The sequence below is a fragment of the Chaetura pelagica genome, unplaced genomic scaffold (assembly GCF_000747805.2).
Source record: "Chaetura pelagica isolate M959 unplaced genomic scaffold, ChaPel_1.0 scaffold109, whole genome shotgun sequence".
Classification (NCBI taxonomy): Eukaryota; Metazoa; Chordata; class Aves; order Apodiformes; family Apodidae; genus Chaetura; species Chaetura pelagica.
Window position 1 is genome coordinate 3,893,599 of NW_009970725.1, and position 13,566 is coordinate 3,907,164.

At 40.7% G+C, this 13,566-nt stretch overlaps 1 protein-coding gene across 1 annotated transcript in view; it reads right to left on the reverse strand.

The window, feature by feature from the left end:
• Positions 1-13,566, reverse strand: part of DTNA (dystrobrevin, alpha) — a 95,284-nt gene that overhangs the window by 50,918 nt on the left and 30,800 nt on the right. The window contains 4 exon segments of the mRNA XM_010006818.1: positions 120-286; positions 2,744-2,849; positions 7,151-7,305; positions 8,083-8,168. Of these exon segments, the coding sequence (XP_010005120.1) occupies positions 120-286; positions 2,744-2,849; positions 7,151-7,305; positions 8,083-8,168 (514 nt within the window).

The window sequence follows — 13,566 nt, forward strand, 5'->3', positions numbered from 1 at the left end:
AACCGGCCAGCCCGGCCCCCGGCCCCCGGTGCCGGACGGCTGCCCGCAGCTGCAGCCGGGGGCTTCTCCGCCGGCTGGAGGGCAGAGCAGCCTGCAGCGAGGCGCGAGCCTTCCCTTACCCATGACGTGTATTCTTTCATTTGGTGCTGGTTGCTGTGGGAACCGCTGGCATGGCCCCTCCAGAAGCAGTCCTGACAGAGCTGGTAATTGTGACACTGCTGGCAGCGGTAGCGAAACCCCATCATGCTCTCGCTGTGGCAGTAGGAACACTCCACGGGGTGGAAGACTGTGCAGGAGGAGAGAGAAATGCTGAGCCGTAAACCAACGCAGAGAAACTCCCAGCTAAACTTTACTGACAAAGCCTCAAAGTGAAGGGAGAACCCCTTCTTCGTTTCTAGTGACCTGCAGCATGGGATGCCACCTGCAGCTCTGACCCATGGAAACCCAAGTAGCCACCCAACAAACTGCGCTGAGCCACTGGCAGTGCCTCCTACACCGGGCACCAAGCCCTTTGCCACTTCTGAGCTGACACCTCCTCCTCCAGCAGTGAAAAATGTGCTCAGTGTCTACCAGAATACATGAGCGAGGAAATTCAAACGTGGGAAAATCCATGGCAACCTTCAGCTGCACTACTGGAGGCAAGTGAGTGTTTTGCTGTGAGGAGCTAAAGTGATGCACCTCGGAGGAAAAGTCAAACCCAGGTGTCTGATTACTGGAAGCACAAAAATGTACTTAGGCATCTTGTTCTCTCTTAATTACTGCTGTTGCATCTGTACAACTGGAGTCATTCAGGTATCTATACATGGAGTTGAACAATCAGCTTTGGATGCCCAGATTTGGAAAGCTGGCCACTGAAGGGACCTGTGTGCTCCTGTTCATTTTTCCACTCAGAACCAGATAGGAATGAGAATTGAAGTTACTGAGCATGCAAAGGCACCAATCATGACATTTGCAAGCCCCTTCCTGGCAATGCCGCTATTTCTGTTCCTCTCTCTTCACTACAGCATGCACCCAATTTACCACAGGGTGCTGCACATCCACTTGTTCCCAAACACCTTCTGCTCCTCTGTGTGTAAGGTTCAGTCTGGGAGGATTTGGTTCAGTGTGGAGTGTGTCAAGTTTTTAAATCCTTGCCAGAATTTTGCAGCAGAAAGGGTTGGTGTTCTAGGCTGGGACACTGCACGAAGCTGGTGAGGGGCAGCGATGATTGACAAGAGCTTGAGAAGGGTGGGGTATACTGGTGGCTCAGTAGCCAAGGACTTGGGAACATCACCCATGGTGGTGCCTTTTAATGGCAGATGGGTTTATATAGTACAAGAACATGTAAAATTTTGTCCTTCTCCTTTTCTCACCAAAAAATATCTCCACACCTTCTCTTCCACCAGCCCCATTTTCTTGTTGGAAATTCAGTATAAATACTTTTATTGTCTAACAGGGTGGATATATAAGATCTTTTCTTCCTCCTGCTCACTCCCTCTTCTTTTTTCCTGCAGTGGCCCAAAGCTTCAGCTATGTTGGTTGAAACTACAAAGAAGCAAAACCACAGGAATATTCAACAAGCCCCTTACACATCAACCTCTGAGGGAAAACACTGGGCTGGAAAATTGTTTAGAAAAAATATCTTTTTATCTTGCTAAATTAATATTTTAAAATTTTAGTTGGAATAACGACTGTCAGCATCATTGTCTCCTGATGATCATAAGCAAGAAATGCCAAATTAGGCACAAGAATACCCAGATAAATAAGACATTAAAAAGGCATTTCTTGTCTCATGTTTTTTCTTCTATATACTATTGGCAGTGCTGGTCCTTCTGAACAGCAGAAGCTGGTTAGATTGAAGCTGGGGAACTCCTCCAGAACTACACAAGGAGCTGTACAGAGTCTGCAGGCGGCAATTTGTTGAGGCACACAGTGAGGTGAGATGCACAAGCTTTCTAGTTCTGCCCCTGCACTTTCAGAGTGGCAGAACCTTCTACAAAAACTGTATACAAAGGGTTTGGCTGGAGGACTACATCCCTGCTCCTGTGAACTTTTCCCCAGGTGCACAAGAAGCTGGAAGGCTGACAAAGATATTATTGTCCAGGGACGTGTAATATGTATTAGGAAATAATCAAACTAGTTGATCCTCATGGTCCATTTCATGGTCTTAATATCAGGGATCTACTAATTTGAGGAAAGACAATGCTTGAGGAGAAAGAGTCAACTCACAGCTAAATCTTCATCATCCATAGAAGTAAAGGATATAGACAAATCTGGAACCTCCTTGCTCCTTTTCAGAGTATATTGTCTGGCAGTGTAGGCTTAGAAAGAGATCCTTCATAAGGACCTTTTGGCTGGTGTTTTGCACTGTACTGGACATCTCCTGCCAAGAGTATTGCACAAACAGAAACTGCCAAGCTGTTTCTTCTCTGCTGCCATATGTCATAGTTAATAAAAACTGTGTCCTTGATAGTTTACCAAATATAAGTGTGTGACTGGATCAAGTTCTATCACTCTTTGCTTATCCAGAGCACACCAGGCGAGGACATGATCAGGATAATACCCTGAGCATACCAAAAACTAAGACATGTTCCTGGCTGAGTGACCAACAGGGTTCTTCAAATATTTTAAAGGTGACTGTAAAAATAGCACATGGAGTCAATGAACCCAGTACAGTAGCTCCTACAAAACCCTCTAGAGAGTGAGAAAATCCTCACACAAAAGTTTACTGTTGCAACTGTTTTTGGCAGCTGCTCTTACTTACCATTTTCAACATTTGCCAGTCGATGCAGAAGTGGTAACCACACTAGACACTGTGGCGGGGGATCAGACATGAGAGTATCCAAGAAAGTGTTTAATGTGACTTTTTTCTGCTCAAACAAGCAAACAAACATGCACAAAGAATCAGTAATTAGACACAGCAAAATGATTTTACCTTGTCCTTTCAGAAACACTTGGGAACAAGTTTCAGACACTGTTTACTTGTTGATGTGGTTTACCAAAAAGAACAAGTGATACTAGCAAAGCTTTTCCAGACTCTTTTTAGTAGTTACAATGTACACTACTGAAGACCAGCAGTCCCTTTCCACAAGGCTGGGTTGCACACACCTAGCTTCCATTCACTTCGAGACTCTCTTCTAAAGTCATTGCCTGAAGATGCTTTGTGAATAAAGTCAGCATTTCAGCTCTTCGTGTTCTCATGTATTTTGAGTAACCCATAACAAGTCCAGGAGCATGCAGGGCATCCCTGTACATTACCAGTATTCACATGAAAAGCCACTGAGGGGAATGACCGATGGTGCTCCAACAGAGAAAGAAAATAATGACAAGGGGGTATAATTTCAAAACAAACACAGGGTAAGGACAGACCACCACAGGCAATTGTGCTACTGTAATTTAAGAAACTATGCTTGTCTGCTGAGTGGTGGTAATTAGTTATGGGTGAGCTGCGGTTATGAGATGTTGTGTCTGCATACACTCAGGGATTGCAACTGCTCCTAAACTCTCCACACCTGTAAGCACTTCAAGGCCTGTGCCCCTTCATCTTTCAATGAGATTTAAAGTCTAAAATATTGATTTTAGACTGATTTTAAAATGTTGATTTAAAAAATGTAACCTAGGGCCTTAAGTTTCTTAGGCATCTAGGAAAAGCCAGCACAAATCTTAGCTGACTTGTTACTTTCTGATCTACAGGTGATATTCCAGCCTGAGATACCTCCACCATAAACACTTGCTCTTTCCTTCCTAGGACACTGGCTACATAAGTGTGTACTAAAGTACTACTGGGTGGTCAAGGACAGAGAATCTTCAAGAAATCAGCAGCTGAGCCTTCCTTTAAAATAAAATTAAGATGCAAAAATACTGAGCCCTACTGAGAATGTGTGCAGATATAATTTATAGACATACATATTTAAGTAACATCCTCATATCCAAAGGGATTGCTGAATTTTCATATCTGATTGCATAAGTCACTGCTTTAACTTGCTAAAGAACTGTGGTTACCCCATGAGGAAACAAAACAGCAGCTCTGCAGTGACACGTATCATCTCCGTGTGTTGTGGAGTGCTTTAAAGAGCTGAGATTCCCAGATGGAGTGTCTGTGCTGCATTTATATACAATTGCCACCAGATGTAAAGAAAAACAATATTTTTCTTATACAGGGAGTGATCAGTGGAAAACATCAGACTCTGTAAACACAGTCTCGGGGCTGACATCTTGCAAGATATAGGGAAATACATAAAGGTAGTTGTCCCTAAAAGAAGAGAAAATACTTCAGGCTGGTTGTGAAAATGAACAGATATAGCCAGAACAGGAGCTTTAAATCTCATTGAAATACTACCTTTTCCCACAATACCTGCAGTATGAAAGTCCCAGCAAACAGCTATCACCTGCTTGTATGAATGATCTTCCTGCCTATGGAGAATGGATAATCACTTCCCAAGTAGGCACCCTATGCTGTAAGCATCAGCTGACAGAGAAGGATCTTTCCTTGGGAGCTCTGCTGTGGATGTTTGGCATGGCTTTGCTGACCCATGTGAGCAGCAAATGTCTGTGCTGTCTGCAGCAGAACTGAGAACAGGAGGAGAAAAAGCAAAATGAAGTCTAGGAAAAGAAGGGCCCTCTAGTGACCCATACTGCAGTTCTGAGTAGCCTTAAGTCTTCCCTCTGCTCTTGAAGACAGATAAGTTGGCAGCAAACTCACAACTCGTCTAAACAAGCAAATATCTGGGGACACAAGAACAGCCCTTCCACAATGGAATAGGCTTTTGAATGCAGAAATAATTTAAAACCAAATTGCACCAAATAAAGCAACTTAGTTTCACTGACAGCTTAATGGCTGAACTTCTCTGGTGGTCACTGATTTTATGGATTAGAGTGAGCAATATCCCTTAAAATTACACCAGCAGAGCAATTTCCATACATTTAAAAAGGCATATTTTCCTCCTGCAGTCCTTTTTTTTCTGGGAAAGTTGAAACTGAAAGCTGTTTTCTAAATATATGCCACATGCAGATGGAGTCTAGGTTTGTGGAATAACACTTAGCCAAGTGCTAAGAAAATTAAGTTAGTGTGTATCTTTTTAGACTGGGATAAAAAAAAGAGAGAAATAAAAAGTGGTTTCTCATAATAGTTACAAGATTAAAAAATATAAATACAGTATGACATCACATTAAGGTTACCTATGGGGGAAAGTGGTGGCAATCAAAATCCTTTTTGAACCACAGATTTGTATTCTGAAACGTTAAGTCACTTGTTCTGGCATTTCTGTTCTATAAATTTTCTAATGAGGAAACACTGTTGTTTCTATTCTGAATAGCCACTCAATCTAGCAGTCATCCACAGACAGTGAAAAACACATAGTTTGATCAAGTAAACCAGAACAATGGGGAATAATAAAGCATTTCTGCAATGGGAAAAATCCTTTCAGATACAAACTGAAACGGACTTCACACAATGAGCAGAAGATCATTCCCAGAATTTTTTATTTCCTTGAAATTGAGGAATCTATGTATCAACTGAAAGGCTTCTGGTGTGCAAATGGGATCCATATTGAGACCAACAGAGAGAGTGCCAGACTTTTCGCAGGGTATCAACTTTTGATAATGCTAAGTGCATAGGAGACGGTGAAAGATTGACATAAAGTGTGACTAAGACTGTAAATATCATTTATCATTGGGATACACTGTTTTGAGTTCCATCTTCACTAAGCTGTAATGAGAATGACATACAGTGAATTTAAGTGAAATAGTAGACTAGATTTACATGTGCACTTGGCTGCCTATGGATGCTAAACAGCAGCTTTGTAAATCCACTGGGTACCTACATCACTCGGAGACCCAACTCCCATTAGCTTTCAGCAGAGGTTGTGTACCAACCCACGACTGCTTGGAGACTGCTTCTTAAGGCACCTAAGTAGATCCACTCATTTGGATGCAATGTCAATGAAAATGCCATTTCTGATGGCTGCTTATATAGCAAATGAGTCCTGAATGACATTTTTTCAAGCAAATAAATGGCTTTTTTGATCTCTAATAATACCATGTCCAACACACAGAGCTTGAATGCCCTGTTATCATACAGGAGCACTCCTTTATTTGAATACAAACTACCAGTCACTTCACTATGTAAATTCTTCAACATAAGATTAAGTGCTGTCTTAAGTCTCCCTCTGTGAAACAAGATGAATTTCACATATGAAAGCATTACCATTTAAAATTATTTGGGAGATGATTCAATAAATGAATTCCAACAATGTAATTCAGCTGACTGGAGTGCCTACTGATGAGTGATGAAAAAAAAAAAGGGACTCTATTTTGCATGAAAATGACACTATTCCCGCTCCATTCAATCTACCTGTTCAACAGTATTCAGTTAGCTAATGGAAGGATAAAGAAAAGGCAAATACCACTTTATTTTTAACATTTTGCCAGTTTCAGCATCTTCTCTTACTTATATATTCCATATTTATATTCTTCCATATTTATGGAATTAAAGAGTATGATGTGTGGCAAGACCTAGAGGAATTCTCACTTCCTCTGGTGGAGAAGTGGACAACTAGCCCCAATTATGGGACCTTTTGAAGTGCTGGAAATTAGCTGCAGCCAACATTCAGACACCTACAGAGTGTGGTACATTGTGGAAAAATCTCATCTTCTCTTTGGCATAATTTCATCGTTTCCTGAGCCTATCTCATTGGTGGTATCTGTAAGAGAGTAGGGATGTTTTAATACTTACTGCCTCCCATTCTAAATAAAGATTTAAGACAATTTTCTACTCACTCATAAACTTCTCATGTGTGTCTACCATCACTTGGAAAACATGGAGTTTGATGTTCTGGTGAAAGCTGAGCTTTGTATGGAGAGGTTAAACTCTCACACATACTTGTAGCAACACCAACTAACCACAGGAGAGGACGGCATGTTTTGGGTATTTATATCACCTAAATGTACCTAACTTAAGCTCTTAAGTTAGGAAGTTAGTCTACTCGGGCTTCCTAATTCAGGAACACATAAGGTAAGAACCTGCTCTGAATCACATTTTGACTAAGCCTCTTTCTCCTCCATGGTTCTATGGGGAACCTATAGAGACTAGTTTCCTATTGAAGGCACCAAACCTACGCGCCAGAAATGAGCAAAGTGGATGTCCTCTCCACTCAGCCATGTGTTCATTTACCTGTTGTGAGAAACAGGATTTTGCTGATTGTTCAGTATAACCAAATGAAGGCCCTTCGAAAACAGCTGTGGGCAGCTTGAGAACCTCCCGTAGAAACATGTCGTATCTGCCATAAACCATCACTCCACTGGAGTCAGAAATCATTGAGAAAATATCTGAGGGGAGAAAAGACAAGAAAAGGACACAATAACCTCAGTATGAGCTACAGATTTATTCTGAATTCAGTCAGTATCATTTGATTTAAACCAGAAGCGCTAAACAACATGTTCTGCTTAGGAAAACCTCCACTATTACTGTAACTTTAATTATAGTTCCTCTCAATAGAAAACAAAAAGAATTCTTGACATATAAAAAGTAACTGATTTGATATTGAAATATCTTGGTTTTTTGTTTGTTTGTTTGTTTGTTTGTTTTAAATTGTGTGTGGTCAGTTTTTAAAGCAAAGTCTGATGCATGGCATGAGGCAGTAATTTAATCAATTATGAAGGATCTAACTTGACAAGATATGCAACATCAGCTTTTTGCCTACTGCCAGCTCACCATGTCAAATCTAAGTCTTGACAATGAGTTAATCATGTCAATTATTATTGTTTTGGACACACAAAGCACTGAAGGTCTTTCAAAGAAGCTTCATGATGCTGAACATTTGAATCACTTACCTGTACTCTGAATTCAATCACCCCAAAGAAAAAACAAACAAACAACCACCAATCAGAACCTCAGTATCTGCAACTTGCCTTCAAAAATATGAAGACCAGTGTGAAGTTCAGACAAATATTTAGCAGGATTTACTTGGAGATACATACAATGCAAATCCCAAGAACAGCCATGAAACTATACCTTATTCTAATTCCTTTTTTCCCTACTCCTACTGTCATGTCCCAAAGTACAACAATGATTAACAGGCAAAAAAAGTCACCCAAAAGACGTACATCTTAATTTGTCCATGATCTTTCCTCCACAGAGAGTTGCCAAGGCCATTTTGACAGCAAAAACGGAAATTTTACCATGTCCTTCCCTGTTCAAAAGTAGAAAGCAGACATATATTATAATATGGACCTCTATGAATTAAAAAAGTATATAACTGACATGCAATATTGTAATGCACACTGTATGTGGACTCACACGGAAAGAAATAAGACCTCTAAAATCAAAGTTTGTATCTTCAGTATGTTATTCTGTAAAGATCTCAGAACAGTTTTATTATATATGTGAAGCTCAGTATTAAACTCAATTTCATTATACACTAGAGTGATGACTATTACTGCTATTTGTGCAGTAACTGGAAGGCACCTGTTGCACTCCTGGTCTCCCTATCCTAAGTGCACTGGGTATCTTCTGTCCCTAGAAAACTGCAAGTATGTGCAAAAATCAACACTGGGAACAAAAATTTAAAAAACCCCAACAAACAGAAAGGGTTCACATGAGCACACAAGCTATGTAATTTACCTGTTAATAAATCCTGACAACTGCCTTTAACACTGAACCCTCATGAACCTTTAAGAAGGACTCTGCTGAAAAATGGGGAATAAACATGCATACAGAATGAGCAAAGGAGATTCGTTGTGATCTGTAGAACAGTCTTGTCCTTGTTTTCTTCAAGTTGAGGCTAAGCCTGGCTCTCTTGTTTTCCACTTAAAATGTGTAATGCTATCAGACCCCAAATGCCTACAGGAGTATGCTTTGGGGCAAAAAGACTTCGATTTATTCTATAAATGTAGGCACTTTCAAGTGAAAATAAGATACTTTGTTTTCTCCCTAGAAGAGTCAGACCACACACTGCGCTCTTAGGATGCTGTGTTCACCTTTAGCACATTGCCAACTCTTCCTTCAGCTGTCTCAACACATGCAATGGCTTAACTTAATTAATTCTCTTGCTGTCCTCATCCTCCTTCCCACTCTTGATAGTCCCCAATGATTACCTGCCATTATATGAACCTTGGTATATCTGAGCTGCGTGAGTAATACGTGACTTCACACATTGCAAGACACTCTAAAAACATTCCTGAAAGACCTATCCCTCCAGTTTAGCCTAAACCAAGTCCAGAGAGTTGACAGGAATGGCAGAACAAACGCACTGCAATGCTCAGTCCCTTTCCAAAGCTGAGAATGAACATGCCCTCTTATGTTCATGATGCTGTTTAATGTTCATGTTTTTGGCATAAAAATGTTGGAGTGTGTGTTTTTTCCTCAGTCTTACTTATCCACAGTTACACTAGGGCAATTCTTATCTATCATCCAAACTCCTTAGCACAACTTAATAGTTTCCTATATGTCTTGTTCTCACTGTATTCAGTGAGAACACATTGCCATCATGCTTTAAAAAAGACACACAGTCAGCCAATATTTGTGAACCTTACAAAATGGCATCCATATCTCCTAAATTCTGCTGCTAACGAGGGGACAAGATAATAATTTTTTGTGTCATTTTTAGGAAGTGGAGCTTCTGTGACTTTCAGTCTTTATCAGGGAACATTATGCTTATAAGGAATTCCCTGCTAGAATAGATATGTCTTACATAAGATAGTCTAAGTGCAGGGGCAATAGCAATGTATAGGAATTTAGCTCTCCCCATCAATATTTATGAAATTACTCTGTTGATTGTCCCTCACCATTCTAATGAAGAAAATCATGTCTGATCAGAACTAAAGGATAAACTGATTCTGGAAAGACACAGACTGCATCTTTCTTCATTAAGTCACTCAGACTTTAGAAAATGAGTCAGCTGCCTAAGTTGGGCTAGCTAATCATCTTCATACTGCATTTAGTTCTAGCTCAGTGTAACCCACAATTCTAAATAATAATTCTAACTACTCTTCACAGACATTTAAAATTATGCTTTTTGACAGAAAATCCACCAGAGATGCTCACATAAAGAACTGAATTCACAACTTCTTAGCTATTTAAGAAATAAATCTTTGCTATGTTCTTCAATGTCGGCTTTTGTGCACGTATTCTTTTCCATTACATTGTGTTCTCATTGACTGGCTTCATAAGATTAAAATGACACTACAGAAATTTCAGAGTATCTTCCAGTCTTCTGTATTTCAATCCTTAGTTGGCTGGATTTTAATTTCTGTAAAACAGGACGTAGCACTGCTGCAGCTATGGCTAAGAATTTGGCCATGTTGTATTATTTTTATGCATGCTACCCTCTAGGCTGCTGGGAATTCTTCTTCACTGTTTCATCATGAGTTTCTTACCTGCATTTAAAAGAGTTGTTATACTTAAGAAAAATAAACATTAATTGAAAGTGATGGTATTATTGAGAAGCAATGGAAGCACTAGAGGAAAAAACAAAGCCCAGGTGGAAGTGTTTCAGATTTAGATTATTTTTGCCAGTAGGTTCAGTTACAGTTACTAACAGGATTATATTCTTGAATGGCAGACACATATCAACTTGCCTTCAGCTTTCCATCCTAGAACCATTGGCTTTTCCCACACTCAAACGCTTGTTATGGAACAGAGGAGCAGGAAAAGAAAATATTTAATTTATTTTTTCAGTCTGTCCATTTGAGATTATTATTTTTAACACTGTATTTTGTATTGGTCATTAGTATTCATAAAAGCATCACTAGAGGCAGTATAAATTTAACTTGCCCTTCAAATGTATGTGTGTGTGAATACATATATACACATGCATACATATATAAATATATATATCACTGATGATGATGATGATAGGATAATAGGGCCTAAGAACTGTCAATACCATTTGGATCCAGAAGAGCCTTAAGCTATGTCTAAGCACTACAGATGTCCTTGACTGGCAGCACTGGGGCCTTGCAGTGTTTGCTGTGTAAAAGCACATTGTGAAGCAGTGGCTCACAGTAGCATGAAGATGTCTATTGAAGTTGGTGCTCCCTGAAAGAAGATTTAGGCTGGATAATGCAAAGAGATATAAATTTTAGTAGTGGATACAGTAGAGGATCAAAAATATTTTGATTTTATGTAGCAGCTCTCTTACTGAGGTTACTCCTCAGATCCCTACAGAAAAGCATTAGAAGCATAAATGACGGCAAAGGCAAACCTTGAAGCTGATGTGCACTGTGCAACCACACAGGACCGAGTACTTAGGAAAGGGAATGATGGCCAGGGCTTAAGGTTATCTCCTGCTGCTTGGGGAAAAAAGGGCAAAAATATAATATATGCTTTTAGACACCAGAGCAGAGGGTTTTCTCTTCAAATGCATGGCTGCTGAGAGCAACAGCCTCCTCCCAGAGCAAGAAAGCCCCATAGACTGCCAGATAAAATCCACACCATGCAAGGCTAAGTCCAGCTCCAGGGCCTGAATTTGCCCTTTGGGTCAGCAAGGAGAGTGGAACCAAATGGATGCCACTGACACTCGTCAGAATCCCTAGCACTTCTCAAATGAGACAACCATATGGTGGGGAAATCTATATGGAAGTAACATCTTTAGAAATAGCAGATGTGTCCCATGAAATGGACACTGAGAAAATAATTTTCTCATTAACTAGCAAGAAGTGGTGTTCCTCCAACACTTTAAGTTACCTTTTCCAAAAGTAAGAACATTTCTTGATCACTTGTGGGCCTCCTACTGCCCACCTTAATCAAGGCAGACAGTTCTGAAATGTCAGAGGTTGTAATTACAAATCCCCATTTTCACAAATGGGTTTTCAGAGAGGAAATTTTAACTAGAACTAAATAAATGGGACAGTGTTATGCTTATTGGATTTTAAATTACGTTAGCTTGTCCCTTGTGGACCTTTCATGTTTGTGGGGTCGTTTAGCCTGGAGAAGAGGAGGCTGAGGGGAGATCTTATGGCTGTCTGCATCTACCTGAAAGGAGGCTGTAGTCAGGTGCAGGTTGGTTTCTTCTCCCTAGAAACAAGTGATAAGACAAGAGGAAATGGCCTCAAGCTGCACCAGGGAAGGTTTGGATTAGGTATCAGAAGAAATTTTTCTCTGAGAGGGTCATTAAACAGTGGAACTGGCCGCCCAGGGAGGTGGTTGATTCACCATCCATGAAGGTGGCTAAGAGATGTATAGATGTGGTGCTTAGGAACATGGTTTAAGCACTGGACTTGGTAGAGATAGATTATGGTTGGACTCGATAATCTTACAGCTCTTTCAACCAGAACTATTCTGTGATTCTGTGCACCCTGCTCAATGCACCATGACAAACCAAACTGCTGCTTGGCAAATGGGGTGAGGGTCACAGCCTCCTCATCCCCACAGGTCCTTATGGGAGCCCAGAAATAGGTCACAATCCACGGCACACGGGATGTTTTCAGCGAAAGCAAAACCTTTCACCTTTAAGCACATTCTGTTTCCCTACAGGGGAGTAAATTCCTCTCCTCTGCAAGCACACTTGACATCTAGCTGAGATCTCTACTGCTGTTACAGAGAGCTACAAAACAAGCACATTATTGCAGATCTTGTTTCCATGGCCCTGGGTCCTTCCCTGTGTTTACCAGCTTGGAAGCAGTTTGCCTGTGGCATGCACCAACATGCATGTCCAGCCATTTTCATCTTCCTTTTAGTGGAAGGGCAGCCATGTCATGGCCACAATGCTAAAAATTAAAATGTCTGTTCCTCCTTTTACAGCCCTCCAGGAGAGAAAAATATTCCTGAAGGCTACAGTTTCACAATGGATTGTCTTCTTTTTTGTTACCCTCAGAGGGGCTGGAAGGGAGGTTGGCTGCAGCATCTACTTTTACTCACTGTTGCCATGGCAACTGAGCTGCCGGTTGGTCTGGCTCAGAAAGGTGCACAATGGTACCCAGCATGGGGACCCTCAAGAGAGAAGATGGGTAAGAGGGAGGGGAAAAGGCGTAGCATGCTTACTTGAATGCATCATGGGCAATGTGTTCAGCTGGTGAATTTTCAAAATACAAGCCTATAAAGAGGCAATGGGCCACCTGCATTTGTCAGATTTAACCACTGTTCTCCAATAATTTGGCTTTGAGGATGGCAAATGTTGCAGTACAGGTTGACGACTGTGTATTCAGAAACATTAATATGTATACACAGCATACTCATTACAGTAAGTGGTTTGTTCTATCTCAAACTTGTCCTTTTTGTAATATAGGTCCCATGCAGTAATAAACAACATGAATTTCAGCTTCCCCTCCAGGTCTTTATTTTATTTCTGTCACAGTCTCAAAATCATGCTGCACTGGCACGAGCCAGAAAAAAATATCTGCTTACAGCTGCACAAACTTGCAGGAAAATGAACTCTTTCAAAAGAATGAGCTATTAACCCATGTCACTGCTGCAGAGGCATTGCAGTGGTGTCAGCCACTGGTGTGTCAATAAATAACAAGGCAAATTAGAAGTGGATGTAAATTTGTTTCTGTAGATAATTCTTCTTTGATATAAACTGGAACAAGTCTGAGTAACTGGATGAAAACACAGTTGTGCTGAATTTGACTTGGCAGAAAGGAAGGCAGAGG